Source organism: Lates calcarifer, unplaced genomic scaffold (genome assembly GCF_001640805.2).
Source record: "Lates calcarifer isolate ASB-BC8 unplaced genomic scaffold, TLL_Latcal_v3 _unitig_4636_quiver_833, whole genome shotgun sequence".
NCBI lineage: Eukaryota > Metazoa > Chordata > Actinopteri > Centropomidae > Lates > Lates calcarifer.
Window position 1 is genome coordinate 11,001 of NW_026117018.1, and position 20,907 is coordinate 31,907.

General features: G+C 37.7%; 2 protein-coding genes across 8 annotated transcripts in view; both read right to left on the reverse strand.

Annotated features, from left to right (window-relative positions):
• Positions 1-479: 479 nt before the first annotated feature.
• On the reverse strand, positions 480-17,839 carry LOC108901438 (butyrophilin-like protein 10). Of its 3 annotated transcripts, none has more exons than XM_051068488.1 (7): positions 17,136-17,839; positions 7,692-8,024; positions 5,649-5,678; positions 3,928-4,212; positions 3,125-3,259; positions 2,919-3,008; positions 480-2,003 (listed from the first exon to the last, which is right to left on the reverse strand). In XM_051068488.1, the coding sequence occupies exons 1-7, from the start codon at positions 17,212-17,214 to the stop codon at positions 1,942-1,944; spliced, it is 1,014 nt and encodes a 337-aa protein (XP_050924445.1). In that variant the 5' UTR covers positions 17,215-17,839; the 3' UTR covers positions 480-1,941. The 3 variants fall into 3 exon arrangements, with proteins under 3 accessions (XP_050924445.1, XP_018558421.1, XP_018558422.1); XM_018702905.2 differs by lacking the exon at positions 17,136-17,839 and adding an exon at positions 9,525-10,342; XM_018702906.2 differs by lacking the exons at positions 5,649-5,678; positions 17,136-17,839 and adding an exon at positions 9,525-10,339.
• A 796-nt stretch (positions 17,840-18,635) lies between these two features.
• LOC108901430 (butyrophilin-like protein 1) overlaps positions 18,636-20,907 on the reverse strand; it is a 54,729-nt gene continuing 52,457 nt past the window's right edge. For 3 of the 5 annotated variants that reach the window (XM_051068481.1, XM_051068485.1, XM_051068482.1), the window contains exons 5-7: positions 20,453-20,731; positions 20,112-20,222; positions 18,636-19,879 (exon numbers count right to left, since the gene is read on the reverse strand). In XM_051068481.1, coding sequence (XP_050924438.1) covers positions 19,806-19,879; positions 20,112-20,222; positions 20,453-20,731 — 464 coding nt within the window. In that variant the 3' untranslated portion in view covers positions 18,636-19,805. The remainder of the gene's footprint in view (positions 19,880-20,111; positions 20,223-20,452; positions 20,732-20,907) is intronic. The other 2 variants (XM_051068480.1, XM_051068484.1) reach the window with 2 other exon arrangements.

Sequence of the window (20,907 nt, forward strand, 5' to 3'; positions counted from 1 at the left end):
AGTTTCAGTAACATCAGACTGTTTCTGCTGCCAAAGTAGAAACGAGAGAAGTATCTGGTTGAAGTCTGATGAGGTCAGTCTGACTAAGATGATCATTTATAATTATGGGAAATGTTCAAGTGATAATTTTTCAAACAAAAAAGACCAGAGGGTTTTGATCATGTTTGAAATCTCTTATTTTTAATAAACAGCTGAAATGACAAATGCAACAAAGAAGTCCTCATCATCTTTAAGCTTCTTTGAACATCAGGCACAATTTGGCTTGAGCATTATGTTTTGAAAAGTGTAAAATAAATCATATAAAAAATTCATCTCACTAATCCAGGAATGCCCATATAAAATGTCTCACTTTAAAATCTACTGGGTCACCATTCAGCCACAGTCTGTTCCAAAGTTAAATCAGTTCCCTTCACTTCACAACTCACTTCAACTCTGCAAATGTCTCACAAAAAAAATCACTTTCATACAACACAGAGAAATTGATTTTGGTAAGCAAATCATTATGAATTGTGATGAAGCACAATGAATATCTCAAAAATAAAAAAGGCTGAAAGAAATAGGTAAAACAGTTTCCCCATGCCTTACACACTAAAAGCTGCCAGCTTCAGCAGCTGCCAGGTACGACGGCAGCAAACAAGCTCTGTGAGAAATCAGCAGTGACACATATTTGTCTGATATATGTCTATATCTCTAAGAAATGCAGATGTTTCCATAATGACATCCACAGCAAATGTCTTTTGAAGAAATCATTTCCTATCTATCACATATATAACAACTTAATAACAAACCCAGTGTATTTTGTCAAGAAGCATTATAGTAATAGAACTTTTGCTTGTATACTTGAAACACAGAGTAACTTTAAGCTTGTGGTACAGCATACATGATAACAGACAAAACAGATACTTTTTTATGTAATGATATCCAGAGATCAACACATCCAGTATATGAATTCAAAACAAAGAGAGAGTGAGAAAACATCATTTCACTGTCAGGCCGCAGCATATAAAAATATAAAATATAATATATACAGGTTTATGTTTATATTATATTTACATAAAGTTTAAGCTAAAAAAATATTCACAGACAATATATATACAGAAAATATTTACAGTAGGTATGCTGTTAACCAATTTTTAAAGAGTAAAACAGCATCAGGTATTACTGCCTCATCTCACAAGCTGCATTTTGTGTTTTTGCTGATGTTTTAAGGCACAACATACAAGCTATAAAATACATTCTGAGATTTTAATCTAAACCTGAGATTTAACAGCAATAACACTGATTATTTAAGGTAATGGTCCCTTTTAGTTTGAGCCTCTGATCTTTTGGAACTTAAGTTTTAAGTTTGAGTCAACCAATAAGATATAAATAACTTTTTAAAATTACCTTCATTAAGTTTTGTTATCTCATTATTCAGTACATTGTCTGACTTCTACACAGCTCTATCTCTTTCATTTGGGTACTATGTTGACTCCACAGTCGAGTAAATGAGAGAAAATAATACCTATGAAATACAAAGAGCATTTAGAAACATCATGGTTTTCTAAGCAAAGTGTGGTAATAAAAGTCATTCAGTCTCAACATACATGTTAATCTATACTGAGCTCAGACAAAGCTCTGTAATAAAAAGCCCCTGAATGAAACTTGTTAAATCTTTGTTGATTCTGTGACAGAGTGGTACTGACTCTGCTGAAGAGCCTGAAGAACAACATATGTGTAACTGTCCAAATACTGTCTGTCCAGACTGTATAAAAACTGTAATATGTATTTTATCAAAACCACTCAGTCAGTCCAACCAACAACTGACCATTACAAGTTTGATAAAGCATCTCCTGAAGGCTGAGGATTGTATAGTCACACACACACACACACACACACACACACACACACACACACACACACACACACACACACACACACACACTCTTTGTAGATGTAAAGCTAACACTCATTAAGTGGATCTGAAGGACCGTTATAAGAACCGTTCATCTGTGGACCAGCACCTGCAGAAAAGAAAACAAATATTAACATCAACTTCATTCTGTACAGAAATCATTTTAGTGGCCAAACTAAACCAAACAGACTGTAGTTACTCTATCATCTGTTTTCAGTTAATCCTAGAGACTGAAAGGTTTGAACTGTTTTAGTTCACTTGTGAATTCATTTCTATTTTACAGGTTACTCTGTGCTCAGTGTTACCCTGGAGTCAACCACCAAACATACAGTAAAACACTGCCCAATAACAAGGACCACTGTGAGCAGTTACAGGCCTATACTTTATTGATCTCCCTTTATATATTACATATTATATATATTATCTGTTATTAATGACTAAAAGCACTCAGTGTTAATTGAAACACTGCAGTAACTGTGTGTGTCACAGTGTCAGTCAGCTTTCATTTCTGTGTTGTTTTCTGGGAGTTTGTATCCACTCGTGCAGTGTTTGTTCAAAATGCGTCTGTCAGTGGGGACTCAGTGTTTCACCTGTGTTAATCCACTTTACAGTTTGTTACTGTTAAACTTGTCTGGGTGCTGCACTGCCCTTTTAGTGTAGGTCTGCCTTTTTCTTCACGTCACGGTTTGTGAAATCCTGTCTGCAGCTATTGCAAATCAGTGAGCAGTGTTTGATAAACCTGGATTTTCTGGATCGAATTTTATGCTCACTGCTGTTGACTCCACCACAGCAACCTCCAGGGATATGTTAACGTAGAGCTGTTTTCTGAACCTCCACTAATGCTGCATAAGGAGCACACAGTGATTTGGTGTGCACAGTATTGTACAGGCCACATACTGCACCAATACAAGCCTGAAGTTTATCATAACTAAATAACTTTAATGATCCAGTGGTCTGCCCATAAATACAAAGCAGCAACATCTTTAAATAAACATTTCTGACAAAAAAAGTTAAATATATTTACGCTCATTTTCTGCATCACAGGTTGACATTTTAAGTGGCTCTGCTGAAAACCTGTTTTCTTGTGGAGGGCCATTCCTCTGCTGCAATAAACCTGCAATTGGTTAAAAAATATAAATCCATTAAAGCTTTTAAGATTCAAGTGTGAACATTTTGTCATTGTGTGCAGCACATTAGACATGTTGAGACAAACACATTATTTAAACTTACCTTTTTTGAAGCGTCTTGTGATGCACTTTGGAACACCATACAAAACCAGATATAGACCCACAGCTACAAGAGTCAGAACAACTCCAACAGCAATTCCAAGGATCCATTTGTGGGCGGAGTCCCCACAGGTACTCTCTGAAACACATAATAAAACAGTTAATGTCAGAATCAAAACTGTGAAATTGTAACTAAACAAATGATGATTGTGTTTTATCATGAATTTCATCATCTTTTTACACCAGGTTTTAAAGAGGAGAAAGAGGACAAATCCTAAATGCATTTCAACTAGTTACTTTCTCATTTATCTATGTAAAGTGAGTCAATGTTAATTTTGAAATGAAGAAATGTTTCCACAAATAGAAATGAGATGGAAAACCACAAGAAGCTGGAGAAGGTCATAGGGGAGACAGGTGTGAGAGACACAAAGCTGAGGTCTTCCTGTAATTCCCAAATCCATCTACCCATCTCCACTTTCTCTTCAATGGGTTTGTAAACAATGACAGAAACTAAAATACAAGGATGAAGAATTTCATTCACTGTCAGTCACAGTCTCAAGGTAAAGTTCCTATATCACATGTGCAGCTGTTGCATAAAAGTCATTACTATGCTGTAACTGTTGCACATCAATAAATCTGACTCTTCTTATTTTACGTGCTTTGTACATCACATGTACCTCCAGACAAATTTATATCAATTTGGAGGAAGAAAGCCTAAATTAAGTTTCCTCCATCTTTAACTGTGTGCATGCTCTTCAAATCCTAAAAGTATTTGCAGATTTAAACACCAGTTAAAAGAAATCTCACCACAGAATGGTACATAGATGTCATCGTCAGTCACATGGCCGATGTTCTCCTGTGTGGCTACACAGCGGAAGCGGTTGGTTTTTGTCTTGGTCACATTGGTGAGGAGGGTAACGTCGTAGCGTCCTCCTCTCTCTGAGACATGTGGCTCCTCAGCAGGGAGGACATTTCCATCACTGTCCTGCCACTCTACCTTAGGCTTTGGAAAAGCACCTCGAACAACACACTGCAGCAACACCCCGTCCTCTGTGGCACCAAGGTTCTTCAGGTATGGAGGTGGAGCTGCACCTGTAAACACAGCATAAAAAAAAACGTATAAAGGAAAGCTACAGCACTGACGATCTGTACAGGCTATACTCCGCCTCTCACCCAATATCAGCTGGGATAGTACAAAGATTTTTTTTTTTTTTTAAGAAAAATTAATGGTGCTGAAGAGCTGATTAATTGATCAACAGAAAACTAATTTCTTGTTTGTCATTTATCAAACAAAAACATCAAAAGTTCCAGCTTCATATCTGTGCCATTTAATAACATTATACACTGAATATTCTGGTATCTGAAAACTTGTGAGGACATTTTCACTATTAACTATAATATAAACCATTAAACAATTACCAGGAAAAAATGTAAGATTAATTAATGATGGAATCACAGCTTCATTTTGATCAGTGACACAATATTGCTCAGTTTTGTCAATGAGAAATATTGTGCCACAGATCAAAGTTTCATGTAGTCAAAGAAAAGTATCTTGTAACTACAAAAAAAGCACCTTTCAGTTGAAGATAATTTAAAATAATGGTAAAAGATTTTTGTGGGATAGGCTGATGTGCATTCTATATTGTGACAAACAGCTTACAAGCTTAAAAAAAAGATCTGGAGAAATCAGTGGTGAATCATGTTACTGATCTCTACATCTGAAATGTGTGTGTTACAACACTGCCTCTATGAGGAGGCTGGATTTTATTCAAATATTTTGATACAATACCTTCACATAAATACAGGCACTCGGCTGTATCACAAAGAGCCATTAAACAAACAACCTCTTAAGCTCAGATGCTTCATCAGTTTTAATTGATCAGTCAAAATGGTGCTGGAGGCTACAGGTAGCTTCACTGTAACTGTTTCCAAGTCTGTAAAAGCAGGACTGGAGGACTCATAACAACATGTAGTGTAGTAGTAGCAGTGGTATTAGTTGTAGTACAGCGAACAGCTTCAGACAGCTGATAAAAGCTGCAGATGTAGAGATCAGTGACCTTGTCAAAGTCAGGACTCAGCTGATTATTCTTCTCGTCTGGCTTCAAGAGAACAAGACTGTAGCTCTAATACATATTTAAATAAACATTCTAGCTCAAAATTAAAATCGCATAATTATTAGATTGAGATTTGCTTCTCTGGTGATTCATAAATGTGTTTTCACTGGAGATTAATGACCTTATTTCTAGAGGGAGGTAAAAATGCTAATGCTAATGCTAATATTTTGTCCAACCAAACAATACTAGAGCTTGAGTCACTGCACTTAGATTAGCATGATCAGCTAACATGCAGTTTACTAACATGACTACAGAGAGAGCTGCAGCTCTTTCTTCCCACATTACATTCTGCCTCGTCTATATCCTTCATTGTGTGAGAACAGTAACAAATAAAATGAAGGTATTGCATCAAAAAAATAAAAATAAAAGAATGATGTGGAGGCACACACACAGATGTAGAAATCAGTAACTCACCAGAGATGTTTCTGTTTTTAAAGGTCCACTCTGAAAGACATAAATAAAATGTTATTTTTGCACAGTGCATGTTAGCATTGTACACAAGATAATTAAACAAGAGGCACTCTGATTGCCTCATGTCCCACCACGATCTCCATGACAGGGGAACATGTATGCTCACACTATTGGCGGTTTGTATTCAAGAGAGCCAACAAAAGTTTTAAAAAATAAATTAAATAAATACCATGCAGTTTACTGCAGCTAGGCACATCATAATCAACTCCATGTAAAAGTACCTGTTCTGTAAGTATGAAGTTTCTGTTAAGTATTGTTCACAAGAAAAATCTGTTTCCTCCTACTTAAGCCAATTAGCATATTAATTATGTAAACTGATGCACCAGGGTGCTCTAAAACCTAATCAGATTAATCAGAGTGAGGTTTCACAAAAATGTATCAGAGTAAGACGCCAGCATGAAAACATGAGCAGAGGTTCACTGATAAAAAGCTATTGATTTAATGAGAGAGCTGTTTAGAATACCATCTCTTAACTAAACTGATCATAAGACAAGATGCATTAGGACCTGTAGGTGGAACTGATTAACCAGGACTCTGCTAACTAATAAGACGTTTGACTCCAAAAATGTGACGCTACAGACAGAGGTTCTAGAAATATGATTAACTATTGACAAATATGAGCATGCCATGATTACCATTACCAATAATGACTGAGTATAAACTGATAATGGTGTAGTTGAGCTGCATACGTGTGAATGTGTCATTTTTGGCAACTTGCAAATTATAATAAGGTAAACATGACCAGTGTGGACACAGCATTAGAGATGTCTGCCACATGTAAGTTAGCTAACAAGATAAAGCCAAATTAACCAGTTATCATAGCCCTTAACTGTGTCATCAAAGAAAGGTGGTGACAAAAGTTTGATTGTCACAAAATAACTAACTAAATTTAATTGATATTTAAGGGCATAGGAATGATATTCTCCAACTTGTATCTTCCTGTGATTAGACGTGGCCCTCTTGGTCTCCACTGGGTTCAAACATCTTTTACAGATGAGCTTTGCATGCAGCTTGCCCTGACACTTTGTAAGCCAGATAACTCCCTAACAATTCATTATTGATTGGCTGTCCCAGGAAATCTCTAAAGTCTCTCCAAAACGCTGGATTATTCAATGTTCATCTTCCCGTGTTCTCAGATTACAGGCTGAGATTACAGGCAAACAGCTCTAGAGACACAGATCAAACAGGCAGGCAACAGGACAACTCATGTGGCAATAATAGGTGTTAGTTCTAGGTGCTTATGTGGAAAAGAAGTGGAAGCAAAGGAGGAAAAGAGAGGAGAAATTAGGTTGTTAATCAAATATTTGACAACTACATTAAAACCTCTGTTAGACCTCCAGGGAAACTGAATATCCTACAAATGTTCACCAGGGCTGAATGAATCGTCACGAATCAGCGCACAATGCTTTTTGAGACAAAACACTGGTTTGAAATATTTGGAGGATTAAGAAATCAGGAGTACTGCAGTGAGCAATACAGTACAAGCTGCTGTCAGCTACATTTCAAACTAAACGCTTCATTGTAAGCGTATTGTTAGATCATCATCCAAATTAACATAAAACAGACACAGAAAACAGAAAAGCACAGTCGAGGCTCAGATTGCACAGTTATATCCATTACTGCTAACATATTGTTCCTGTAACTGGAACATCTATAAATTAATAGGTGCTCCCCTCCTGTCTCTCTCTTAATACAAGTTTTGTATTTTTCCAAACAGTAAAACGTATTTAGTCGTTGATGTTAGTCTACACAGGATATCCTGTAATACATGATCCACATTATTCACTTTATCTGTGAGTGGTCAAAATGTTTTGGCTCATCAGTGAATACATGATTCTCACTTGTCAAAATTAACACTTTTAAATCAACTTTCATATTGCTCATTGTCCAAACAAGAACAGCTGGAGTCAGACTTAACCTCAAACAACAGCTGGGGTTCTTGACAAAAAATAAATCAAGAATTTGTTGTTTCATCAAAATACTCACCAACAATGAGCTCGATGTTGAAAATCTTTCCTTCTGGTTTAAGACGTGGAAAAGCACAGGTGTAGTTTCCTCTGTCTTCTATCTTAGTGTTTCTGATTATTATGGAGGCGTTACCATACTTCAGTTCTTCCTGAAAATGTGAGACCCGTCCTTTAAACTGCTCATCCTGACCTGGACGGCCGTTATTGTAATGAATGCCAGCATCGTACAGGAACACCTCCTTCTGACCATCTTTCTTCCAGTCAAAGAGCTTCTGTACAATGTCCTCCTTGGTGCTCAGAGAGCAGGGTAAGATGGCGTCTTCCCCCTCAACCACTCTGACAACACCTGGCCCTGAAAGAAGAAGTGCATTTAATCATTATGTTTGAACAGAGAGCAACCAGATGTTACCTACATGTTGCTTAGATTACTCTGCAGTTTAAACACCAGTGTATGAGCAGTGTGATGTGCTATTAGACATAATAATATGATCATTTTGGAAGATGCAGTTTGTGCTGCTGGCAGAATGTTATGCATCATACAGCAGAGTGTTTCTGTCATTTAACCTACTGAGCTTTGTATGAATGAGGTGGACAAAAAAATAGAAACATGTGTCAGTGTAACGGAATACAGTTCAACAGCAGCACAAGTTACAGCTTCAAAAATGATCATACAGTATAAAAATAAAATTAACAAAATATTATAGGCTGCTTGTTTACTGCTCTATCACTTACATCAGGTCGTAGATTTTCATCCACACACTAACATATATATATATCCTCTCTGACCAGACACCTTAGGTAAAATAGCCAGTGCGCTGCACTGCAGTCTGACAGACAATGTCCAGGGTGATAATTAGTGCTGTGCTGGACAACTGAAGTCTTTTCAAAGAGCAACTTTTCATTCACACCCATTCATAGTTATTTCTTGTCTCTTTTTTTTCATAACACCAGCTAATCAACCTCAGGTGTCCCTCTACATCTGACTTCACATTAACAGAATTCAAAGTTATGAACCTGCATATTCTCACACAGCGAATGAGCCATCACAACACAAATTTAAGACAAAACCATTAAACCAATGGAGAAAACCTGTAAGACAGCAAACCAAGCAGCTGGTTATAACTGCAATGCACGCACAATTAGAGGTCTGCGACTGATGTTTATTTTCATTATCAATCAATCTGCTGATTATTTTTCTGATTGACAATTTCCCTACAAAATGCAACAGAAAATGTCAGTTATCGTTTCCCACAGACCAAGGTGAAGTCTTCAAATGTCACATTTTCTCTGACCAACAGTCCAAAATATTAAATTTACTATCATGTGTGACAAAGAAAAGCATCAGATACTCAAATTTAAGAGGCTAGAAATAATACATGTTTTATTTTAAAATGCCTAAAACGGTGAACAGACTTTCTATAGCTGGTAATTGATCTCCTGTCGATCAATGAACTGCTGCAGTTCTACATGACTGCTGATTGCTATATGTACTTTTAAAAAAATCACTTGGGGGTTAGAAGCAATAGCATTGCTAATACTTTACTACCACACCACAACATCAAAAAGACGCTTATTAGGATGGAAAGACTTCCGCAGGAAACTCTCATGATAAACAATGTAAACAACAATATCATCGAGTTTGTCTCGTGTGTACTTTGGGTCAGAGAGTTAACCACTGTTTTATTTGTAGTGTGTTTAAAAAAATCTTTTACGTTCACAACAAACCAGCGTGAGGAGCACAGAAGATGGGGCGGAAGAGCACAGACAGGCTAACATGATAGCCTTCACCACACAACATGAACCTCACAGATTCTGACTAAACCACATATTATAACATTAAAGGCTTTCTTACCGTGTTTATGTCCATATGTGGTTCCAGTAAAAACCAGGAGACAGATGAAGACAAGCAGAGGAGCCGCAGTCCAAAACATTGTCTTTGCTAGTTAGCTAACTCTTTACAGCAAACTCTTTAAGCTAATGCTAAATGTTTACGGCTAACGCAGTTAGCCAAACTAACAGCCAACTAGTCGTTAATTTCCCTCAAATTGACAGCCGGAGTTCTTAAACGCGTGTATATTTCCGACTAGACGTTAGCTAAGATTTTAACAATTAATTTCCCGAAAACTGACTGTTGGAATACTTAAACACATCAATGCAATCAGCTCGTTAAGTACCGTTTGACAGCTAACCGGAGCAGCCTAAACAGTCTCCTTCCGGTTGAGTCTAAGCCACTTGTGTCAGTGTACTTGTACCTCGGACCTCTTACGATTTAAAGAACTGTATAAATCCAATACTGCTAGATACAAGCAAGAATCTTGTATCATCATTTTTTCAGCACAACCTGGGCTATTTGAATATGTAAGTTTCTATAATGCCACATGACATTATAAGTAGTTCTAAGACCATAAACCCAAAAGAAAAAATAAAACGGAACTAAAATGCATTAAATTATATTCATTTTTCAACAGAAGAAAACTATGTACAAGTGTTTGGAGTCTAAATCCATGTAGACCAAGGTCTCAAGTAACAAACAAAAGAAAAATCAAGTCTCTAGTGCACACACAGGCAGAAATATTTACATTTATATCTATGCGTCCACTCGTTTTTTTCACTGCCCCATTGTTTCTGACCAGGATCAGACATAGAGCTACATAACGCACACACTGCACTCCCAGGGCACAAAACTGTTCAAAATATGGTCACACACAAACCCCCAACCCCCACCCACAAAAAAAGGACTTACCCCCAAACCCCGCCACCAACACAACATTATATTATTTGTATTATTTTATTACATATAATCTTAAATACAAAAACGTAACTAGAACAAAGAAAAAACAAGATCAATAAATAAAATACAGTATATAAATTGCACATGCTTGAGAAATCCCTGAAGAAAGAAAAAAAAAAAAAAAGGCAACCCTATGGAGCACAAAAAAAAGATTCCTGCAGTAAACTATTTTTCAACCTGGGTTTTTCACCCTGTTTAGAACTGGCATTAACATTAACAACAGGTGTGAAGTGCAATCTAAGCAGTTGGAAGCAGTTTGTGTTGTGTGCCCCCCCAACCCCCCTTTGCGAGCGTCATTTTTATTGCGCGCACTACAGCGCTCTCGCAGCACACACGAACGGATCAACGGCGTTCAGATTACTATCTTGCCACAGTGTTTTAGCTGTGTGAATGCAAATTGGGGATCCGCCGTATTGTGACTCTCATTGGATCCGCTGTTTTCGCAGGGTCCAACAACACAGCTGATGATTGGTTTACACAGTCAACATGGGCTGCCATGAATTTCATCAATCAGAAGATGGTAAAAATGATTTTGATGATAAATAATGCATTAATGAGGACGCAAAACACGGATTTATCGAGTCATTTTTTCCCGGAAATACCGAAAAATGACACCAGTTACTATGATGGATTACAAAGCCCCTAGGAGTAGAATCGCGCTTGTTGTGAAGGCAAAAGAGTGGAGCATGGCAGTTTTTAAAATACGTTTTTACACAAATGCGTTACAGAAATATTAATGAAGGTATCAAACGAGTACTTCTCTAGTCGCCTACGACTGGAGGGACTTCAGAGGGTTTATTAGTTTTGTTGGAGTCTGGACCAGGGTTATTAGGTTAAATAAGAAGTTTCAATGTGTCAGTGTAACTTCTATGAAATAATAATAAAGTAAGATAAAACACTGGGAAATGACCGGAACCTGCTGTAGTTTCTTCTTGTACATCCACCTCATATATCACAGCTAGATTTCTGGATGACAAATTGAAATCTGCTGCTGAAGTTTTCCTCATTTGAACATCTATTTGTGTCGCAGCCTTATGATTTAAAGAACCCAAGTTCCTATTAATGACAACACACTGTTAAGATCAAACAATCTCTGCCTTGGTTTCACCATGCTGAAAGCACACTGAGGAACAGAATTATTGATCAGTCAGATGTTTAGAATCCGCACACTCCATATGTTGTCAAAATCATACTTCCTGAAATAAGTTCTGTATCTGTGAAATTCTTGTTAGATGCTGCAGTTGGAGCCAAAAAAGCCTTTCTGATGAAAAGTGAAATGTCTTCAAGACCTCAAGCAAGAAAATAGAAATAATGTTCATGTAAGCTACAACCAGAACAGGATACTCAATTTACTGACTGATAAAGTACGAGCAACAGTATTTGAACGCACCACCCTTCAAATACACTTCAGCAAGTATAGCATCGCCATTCATATGCACTGAAGTAAGAACAATCATTTCTAAGTGATGTTTGTACTTTAGTAGCCAAAGTACTGCAGTGCCTGAACGCACCGCCGCTCAGATGCTCTTTAGTGAGTGTAACTGCAAGTAAACGCACCACCGTTCAAATGTACTTTAGTGAGTACAGCTGTTACATTCAGTTCAGTAGAAAACGAGCCTGACACTACGATTAACAGCACAGCAACTTGGTATTTACAACAGTAATATTTTCTGTAGCGCTCGCCGTTCTTGAACTGTTAAAGCTGTGGTAACGTGAATCTAAACTGAGCGGACAACAGAGTTCTGTCATTGCATTAAATCAGTCTCCTTCCTTCCTCCGCTAAAAGACTCACCTCCATATCGTCTTCACCACCAAGTTCCCAACATTCAAGTGATTCTCTCGCAGCGTTTTCCTTTAAGAGACATTTCACTGACGGTTTTGTTGAAAAGTTTTAACCATGTATTTCCTAAAGCCGCCATACTGTTTGAACCTCCTCCTCTTCTTCTTCTTCTTCTTCTTGTTACTGACGGATCGTAAAACTGTGCACACGCCACCTACCGTTCACAGGAGGGTATAGACTCAAACTGTGTGATATGTGTAAAGATCACTTCTCTCTGAATATGACCTCTTCCTTTAAACTGCTTTACAATAACATATCTGATGTTCTACAATGATTTGTCCTTTCATTGTAAATTCATGTTACCTCTTAAAGGCTTCACAAATAAATAACGTGCAATAAAAACACATGTTCAACAGATTCATATCTTCACAAAAGACATTTCAAACAAACTGCAAAAATCAGAAAGGAATTCATTGCAACAGAGCAGGTCATTCAGACTCAGGGTCAGACTTTGGATGAAATAAAAGATTTCCTGGTCTTTAAATATCTTGTTGAGATGATTCTTTCAGAATATCTCTGATAAATTAAGTGACCATACACTTTCATTCAGGCAACAACTGCCTTATGTCAATCAACTTAGAGCAACAAAATGTTTGTTTAGCAACAGAGAAAATGCTGCTGAGATCATACCTGAAAAACCAGAGTTACACAGAGCAACAACAGGTGTTCAGGGAGTCAGTGAACCGTCACCATGATTCTGAAGCTGGTATCTTAAGGTCGAATAGTTTATAATGTTGTTTTAAATAGCAAAATATCTGTTTTGTACAAGTCAGTTAGAAGAAACTAAACTAGCTTGTTGGACATGTTTGACACTTTTAAAGTGTTTTATTTCCTAAAAGTCCCAAAAATCTTAAACCTACAAATACGTTCCAAAAGCAGTAAATAACTCTGAACACTTGTATAAGCTGCTTCATGTACTAGAAGGGGAACATGTTAAACTCAGATTTAAGGTGAGCTCAGAGAAACTTTGCTCATTCAGCAGATAAATGTGAAGTCAAATCAAACAATAAGCAAATTAAGATTCTGAGTGGAGCGGGACTTAAAGATATAAAGTAAAATTAAAAGCCAGGTGTGTCTGAACTGACCTGAATATCATCTATATACACAGTGTGTATAAGATCAAAGACTCGATGTTAAAATGTGTAAATGTGTGTTCAAGCACTTGATCATGATTGACAAGTTTTATTTTTTATCATATAGCTGAGATGACAAATGCAACAAAGAACTCCTGTTTCCATCTTAACAAAAATCATCTGAAATCTTTCAGAATACATTTCATACATAAATATATTTAGTCATTCATTCAAAGTGCTTTAGTTAGTGCATTACAATAACTCATCAGAAATGAAGTACATATTAAAACTTTCCTGCATCTGAATGTAATGTGCAAAGTAAAAAAAAAATCAATCACATGCTGTATTTACAACAGCATTAGTTCAGTGATGTCCTATAACTATCTCACTGGATTTACAAACTAAAACCAGAGTGATTTTAATGTAACACTGAGAGAAGGTGATCTGCTGGTTTAACAGCAATAACACTGATTATTTAGGATAATGGTCCTTTTTGGTTTGAGCCTCTGACCTTTTGGAAGTTTTAGGTTTGAGTCAACCAATCATATATATATATATCTTTTTAAAATTAACTTCATTAAGTTTTGTTATCTCATTATTTAGTACCCTGTCTGACTTCTACGCAGCTCTATCTCTTTCATTTAGGTACTATGATGATTCCACGGTCTAGAGTAACAGAAAATACCCATGAAATACAAAGAGCATTTAGAAACATCATGGTTTTCTAAGCAAAGTGTGGTAATAAAAGTCATTCAGTCTCAACATACATGTTAATCTATACTGAGCTCTGACTGAATTAAAACAAACAAACAAAGCTCTGTAATAAAAAGATACCCTTAATGAAACTTGTTAAATCTTTGTTGATTCTGTGACAGAGTGGTACTGACTTAGTCATTTAAGCTGCATTATATACAATTCAAATTAAAGCTTGTACCTGGCACTTTAATGTTGTATCCATTACTGTATTTCTAATTGAATCTGCTGAAGAGCCTGAAGAACAAAATATGTGTAACTGTCCAAGTACTTCCTGTCCAGACTGTATAAAAACTGTAATATGTATTTTATCAAAACCACTCAGTCAGTACAACCAACAACTGACCATTACAAGTTTGATAAAGCATCTCCTGAAGGCTGAGGATTGTATAGTCACACACACACACACACACACACACACACAATTTTCAGATGTAAAGGTGACAATAACAATCTGAAGGACAGGAATACAAACCCTTTGCCTGCGGATCAAAACCTGCAGAAAAGAAAAGTAGATATTACATTGAGTCAACTTTTATTTTACACAGAAATTATTTTAGTGGCAAAACTGAACAGATTTCAGTTGCTGTATCAAATCAATGAGCAGGTTTGATAAACCAGGATATTCTGGATCATGTTTCATGCCTCACTGATGTTTGAAAAATGACTCTACCCAAAGCAACCTCCAGGTATATGTTAACATAGAGCTGTTTCCTGTCTGAACCTCCACTAATGCTGCATAAGGAGCACACAGTGATTTGGTGTGGACGGTATTGTACAGGCCACATACTGCACCAATACAAGCCTGAAGTTTATCATAACTAAATAACTTTAATGATCCAGTGGTCTGCCCATAAATACAAAGCAGCAACATTTTTAATAAACATTTCTGACAAAAAAATATAAAATATATTTACGCTCATTTACTACATCACAGGTTGGCAATATAAGTCGTTCTTCTGGAGACCCATTTTCTTTTGGGAGGCCATTTTTCTGTTGCCATGAACCTGCAAGTGTTTAAAAAACATAAATCCATTGATACAACTTTCAGATCAGTATCACAGAGTCACATACAGTGGCTTCATAAAGTATATAGAACCCTTCACTTTTTGCACTTTATTGTGTGGAAAATTTTAAATTGATCAAACTGCCTTATCTGTGCATGTCAAGACAAAAACCAAACCACTGTACCATAAATAAATATATTATTTTCTCTGTGCTTATAGACATAATGAAACCAACAGATTACTACCTTTGTAGGAGTTGGAGTATTTTTGACACATTTCACAGTGCTTCACAGCCACAACAGTCAGAGAAATTCCAATAACAATTCCAACCAAAATTCCAACCAAAATTCCAGGGATCCACTGGGTACTCTCTGAAACACATTACAAAACAGTTAACGGTTAATTTGTAACTAAACAGACGCTGATTGTGTTTTTTAGTTATAAGAAATCTCACCAGAGAAAGACACATAGATCTCAGCATGAGTCACATGGCCGATATCCTCCTGTGTGGCTACACAGTGGAGGTGGCTGGATGTTGTCTTGGTCACGGTGGTGAGGAGGGTAATGTTGGAGCGTCCTCCTCTTTCAGAGACATGTGGCTCCTCAGCAGGGAGGATGCTTCCATCACTGCTCTGCCACTTCACCTTAGGCTTTGGAAAAGCACCTCAAACCTCACACTGCAGCAACACCCCGTCCTCTGGGGCAGTAAAAATTCTGATGTATGGAGGTGGAGCTGCACCTGTAAACACATTAAAAGAAAAACAGCTGCAGCACGGAAAACGTAGGTTTGGAACATTGTTGTGTCTGACCTTTCTCTCACTGTGGACCTGGGTTACACTGTGTTTCAGAGAGAAAGGTAAAGAAAAAGAAACAGCACAAGATAAAGCTTCACTGCACATCCCAGGTTTCTTTAAGAGGACAGAGATGCTCTGACCCAGTCATCTGATTTTAACAGTTTAGCCCTTGTCACTGAGGTCTTTACACACATCTGCATCTAAACAGGTGCTCCCATGCTCTCTTTCTTCATGTGTGACATAATCACTCACCTGAGATTTCTCTTGATCGGTCTTTCAGGATAAGTTCTGAAAAATGAAACAGAATGTTTTCACGGTGCATGTTAGACTCACAATTCAGTAATTCAACATGAGCCACTGTAACAAGGATGACACATTACAAGCTGCACCAATGGCATTTTTGTACAGTGGATGGAAAAGGAGACGTGTCGCCCATTTTTGTGCACAAAAAAAAATACTTATAATAATCAAGAATTTGCTGTTTCATCAAAATACTCACCAACAACAAGCTCAACGTTGAAAATCTTTACTTCTGGTTTAAGAAGTGGAAAAGCACAGGTGTAGTTTCCTCTGTCTTCTATCTTAGTGTTTCTGATTATTATGGAGGCGTTACCATACTTCAGTTCTTCCTGAAAATGTGAGACCCGTCCTTTGAACTGCTCATCCTGACCTGGACGGCCGTTATTGTAATGAATGCCAGCATCGTACAGGAACACCTCCTTCTGACCATCTTTCTTCCAGTCAAAGAGCTTCTGTACGATGTCCTCCTTGGTGCTCAGAGAGCAGGGTAAGATGGCGTTTTCCCCCTCAACCACTCTGACAACACCTGGCCCTGAAAGAAGAAGTGCATTTAATCATTATGTTTGAACAGAGAGCAACCAGATTCAGCTTCTGCATGTCACACAGCAGTTTACAAGCAGCTATTAGACAGCAGGATCAATCTGGAGGATGCAGTTTGTGCTGCTGGCAAACTGTACTGCATTACACAGCAAAGTGTTTCTGTCATTTAACCTGTGGACAAAATAACCCAGAAAACAAAATTAACTACACATGTTAATTAGTCTGTTGACTGTTGTGGATGTTATGGCAGTTTATAAACTAAAGAAACTGTTCTGACTGAACACAGGTGATAAACCGAAACCCGCAGCACAATACGAACCTCACAGATACTAAACTACATATTATAACATTAAAGGCTTTCTTACCGTGTTCATGTCCATATGTGGTTCCAGTAAAAACCAGGAGACAGATGAAGACAAGCAGAGGAGCCGCAGTCCAAAACATTGTCTTTGCTAGTTAGCGCTAATGCTTTGTGGCTAACTCTTCATGCTAATGCTAGCTGTTTACGGCCAACACAGTCAAAGTTAACCAAACTAACAGCAAACTAGTTGTTAGCTACGCTAATTAATTGATAGCTGGGGTTCTTAAACGCGTGTATATTGTATATTTCGATGTAATCAGTCAGCTGAGGAGTATTACCCGACAGGTAACACAACGGCCAAAACACAGACATCAAAACACTCCTCTTTCCGGTTGAACTAGTTTCGTTTTGTGGCGAACATCGTTCATGTGAATTACTGCCCCCAGCGCTGGAGTCTGGACCAGAGTTATAAAGTTAAACGAAAAGGCTCAATTCATCAGTGTAACTTCTGAAATAAAACAATGAAATCCGACTAAGAGCTAACTAGTTGTGAGATGAGATGTCAACTCCCAAAATAAACTGACAGTCGAAGTTCTTTAACGCTTGTTCTTCCGTGTACACAACAAAATTCATCTTATTAAAAGAAATCAGAAATCTTCGCCTCTCAACGTGCAAATTAAGTGTTTAATATCTTCTGGGGTGTTACCCGACTAACAGTTTTTGTTCACATTACCTGTGTACAGGTATGTCCTAAAACCGCAGTTCTTCTTCTTCTTCACTGCCACCTACCGTTCACAGGAGGGTATAGACTCAAATGGTCTCCACAGAGATCCTGCCTCCTGCCTCATCTCTTAGTGTGTATCTCTGAATTATACATTTTCTCACAGGGAAAATAAAGTGTTTAATATCTTCTTGAGTGTTCCACCACTAACAGACTTTGTTCCTATTAGATCCTCAGCTGTGTACAGATCACCATCTCTCTCTGAGTACGACCTCTTCCTTTAAACTGCTTTACAATAACAAATATATGATGTTCTGCAGTGATCTCTCCTTTTATTAGAAATTCACGTTACCTCTGCCAGGCTCTGCTAATCAATAACATGTATAATTTAAAAATGTTCAACTGATTAATATCTTTACAAAACACATTTTAACCCAAATTAAAACATTTATAAACGAATTCATTGCAACAGAACATCTCATTCAGATTCTGATTCAGACTTTGGGTGAATAAAATATTACTGGTTCTTTCAGTATCTTGTTGAGATACAAGATTCAACATTTAAGAACTCCCACACATGTTGGACACTTTTTATAGTGTTTTATTTCTTACTAAGGCCTAAAATTTGACACCTACAAATCTGTTCCAAGAGCAGCAAATAACTCAGAAATCAGATTGTCCCTCCCTCATTATTAAATCTGAGCAGTGCTCTCAGTGAAACTACCAAGAACAAGTCAAGGTCAACAAGAAAGTGTGTGTGTGTAGTGAGTGATTACATTACAGGTTTTGCTAAAACTGAAAGTATACAGAGAAAATGCTGTTTTTAGACACTAGGTGGCACCACAGCTTTAATCTTAGTTAGAGAACTACAACATGGCAGTCAACAATCAGAGTGAGTATTTCATTTCACAGATGTATGTAAGGAATACTTAGATTTTAATTCTAGTACAGGCGGCAGTCTGGCATAGAGGGTCCTCATGGAGAGTTCAGGGGTTCCCTGCTGCTAGCTGCTCTAGCCACATGCAACCTGCAGGTGTAAGACATACTTACAGGTGTCAGACCTGCAGGTTGCAGGTCTCACGCATGAGTGAGAAAATAGTCAGTGTTTGAAAATCACCTCTGGACAGGTTTTAAAACATAAAAACAATTTCATTTCACTGACTGGAGATGTGTCCTATTTCACTGAAGTCCATTCTCAGTTTATGTGCAGTGGAGACTTCAGGTTTCCACGTCACACTTGTATAAACTGCTTTGTGTACTTGTAGCTGCATGTGTTAGACTCAGATTAAGGTGAATGAATATTAGATAATAACGTATTAAATCAAAGACTAGACATTAAAATGTGTATGTTGACTGAAATTAGCTTCCATCTCCTCACATCCCCTGACAGATGGACACGGAGTGATTGTCAGAAAAGTCCTCAAAGCTAACAGAGACGCAAAGAGCTGAACAGAAACATCCAGAACAGTCTCAACATCCAGTTTGATAGTTTTCAGCTTTTATTCAAACTGTTGGATAGAAATGAAGTCACATGACACCCTGCAGCTGCATCATCAGTCACCAACATCAACATACAGTGACTGTCAGACAGCACACCATTCACATCTAACAGTCAACAACAGGAAACAGTTCAGACTCTAACTGTACCTGACAGACTCTGGATCAGCAACTGAAGACAGAAAAACAAGCAACACATGATTGTCCCAAATAACCTCAATAACACAGATATGAAAATAAACATGTTTCACTTTAGCTGGTTCAGTCAGGTCCATTTGTAATTTGGTCCCTAACTCTAATGCATATTAAGGTGTATGGTCCATATTAAATAAACCAATAAATGAATTTAAAAGAAACAACCTCGTCTACTGTTAAGCTCAAGGAAAGACTGTGGTCCATGTAATGTTTCCATATGAAAACAACAACCTCACCCAACCTCAGCAAAACTGATTCTCAAAAAATAGACACACAGCAGCACACACACACTTCAGGAGTTCACAGCTCGTGTAAAGGTGATTAAGAACCTTGATCAAGTTGCTGCTCTGAATGACTGGAGTCTTCAGTGGGGACTCTTGTCTTTGTTGGTGGATCTGCAGCAAGTAAAACAGTTTAGATTCCATTTAATGACAGTTTAGAGAATAAAGAAATCCAAACTGATCTGATCTGATCTGAGAGTAAAAACCAACAGAACTCTGCACGTCTGAGAAGATAAACACAACTGTCAACACTGTGAACATCACAACATATAAACAACAGTTTGTGTTATTGTCTGTGAATGTGTCATAATGAATGTGTTGATTATAATACATTATTTATATTTACCTTTATTACAGTTGAAGCAGCCATTGGCTTTAAGCACAGTTAGAACACAAACCACAATCAAAAGGATCCCAAGAGATGTTCTAACAATCCATCCAGTCTTACACTCTGAAACTGATGAGAGAAAGTGAATGTCAGACTCAGAGTGTAACAGCAGATCATGTGCAGCAGGTTGGACATCACAGCCTTCACAAAGACAACAACTAACATGAATATGAGCATGGGCCAGTGGTTGATGAGTTTGTCAAGTTTGTTTAAAGCTTAAAGCTTTATCACTTGACATCTCAGGCTGTGACAGACTCCGGATTAGTCAATACAATTAGCACAATTACTCAACTACTCACCATAGACACGCACAAGGGCCTCATCAAAAGTCTGATGGTTGATTTCCTCCTGTGTGGCGACACAGCGATAGGTGTCGGTCTCGGTCACAGTAGTTTGGAGGGTGATGTCGTAACGTCCTCCTCTCTCAGAGACCTGTGGTTCCTCAGCAGGAAGGATGTTTCCAGAACTGTCCTGCCACTGTACTTCAGGTTTGGGAAAAGCTCCCTGAACCTCACACTGCAGCAGCACCCAGTCCTTTGTTTCATTAATGGTCTTGATGCGTGGCTTTGGAGCTGCACCTGTGAACATAATAATTTATTAAGAACACTCACAGGGTTAGATGTACAATATCTTTTTGTCCACCCCCTCTCTGCCTGTACATGTGGATTACAGTGTGTTTAAAAGAAAAATACATGAACAGAGAGAAACAGAAAACACAGTTTATCAACCATACAGATGTTAGCTACAGCTGGGA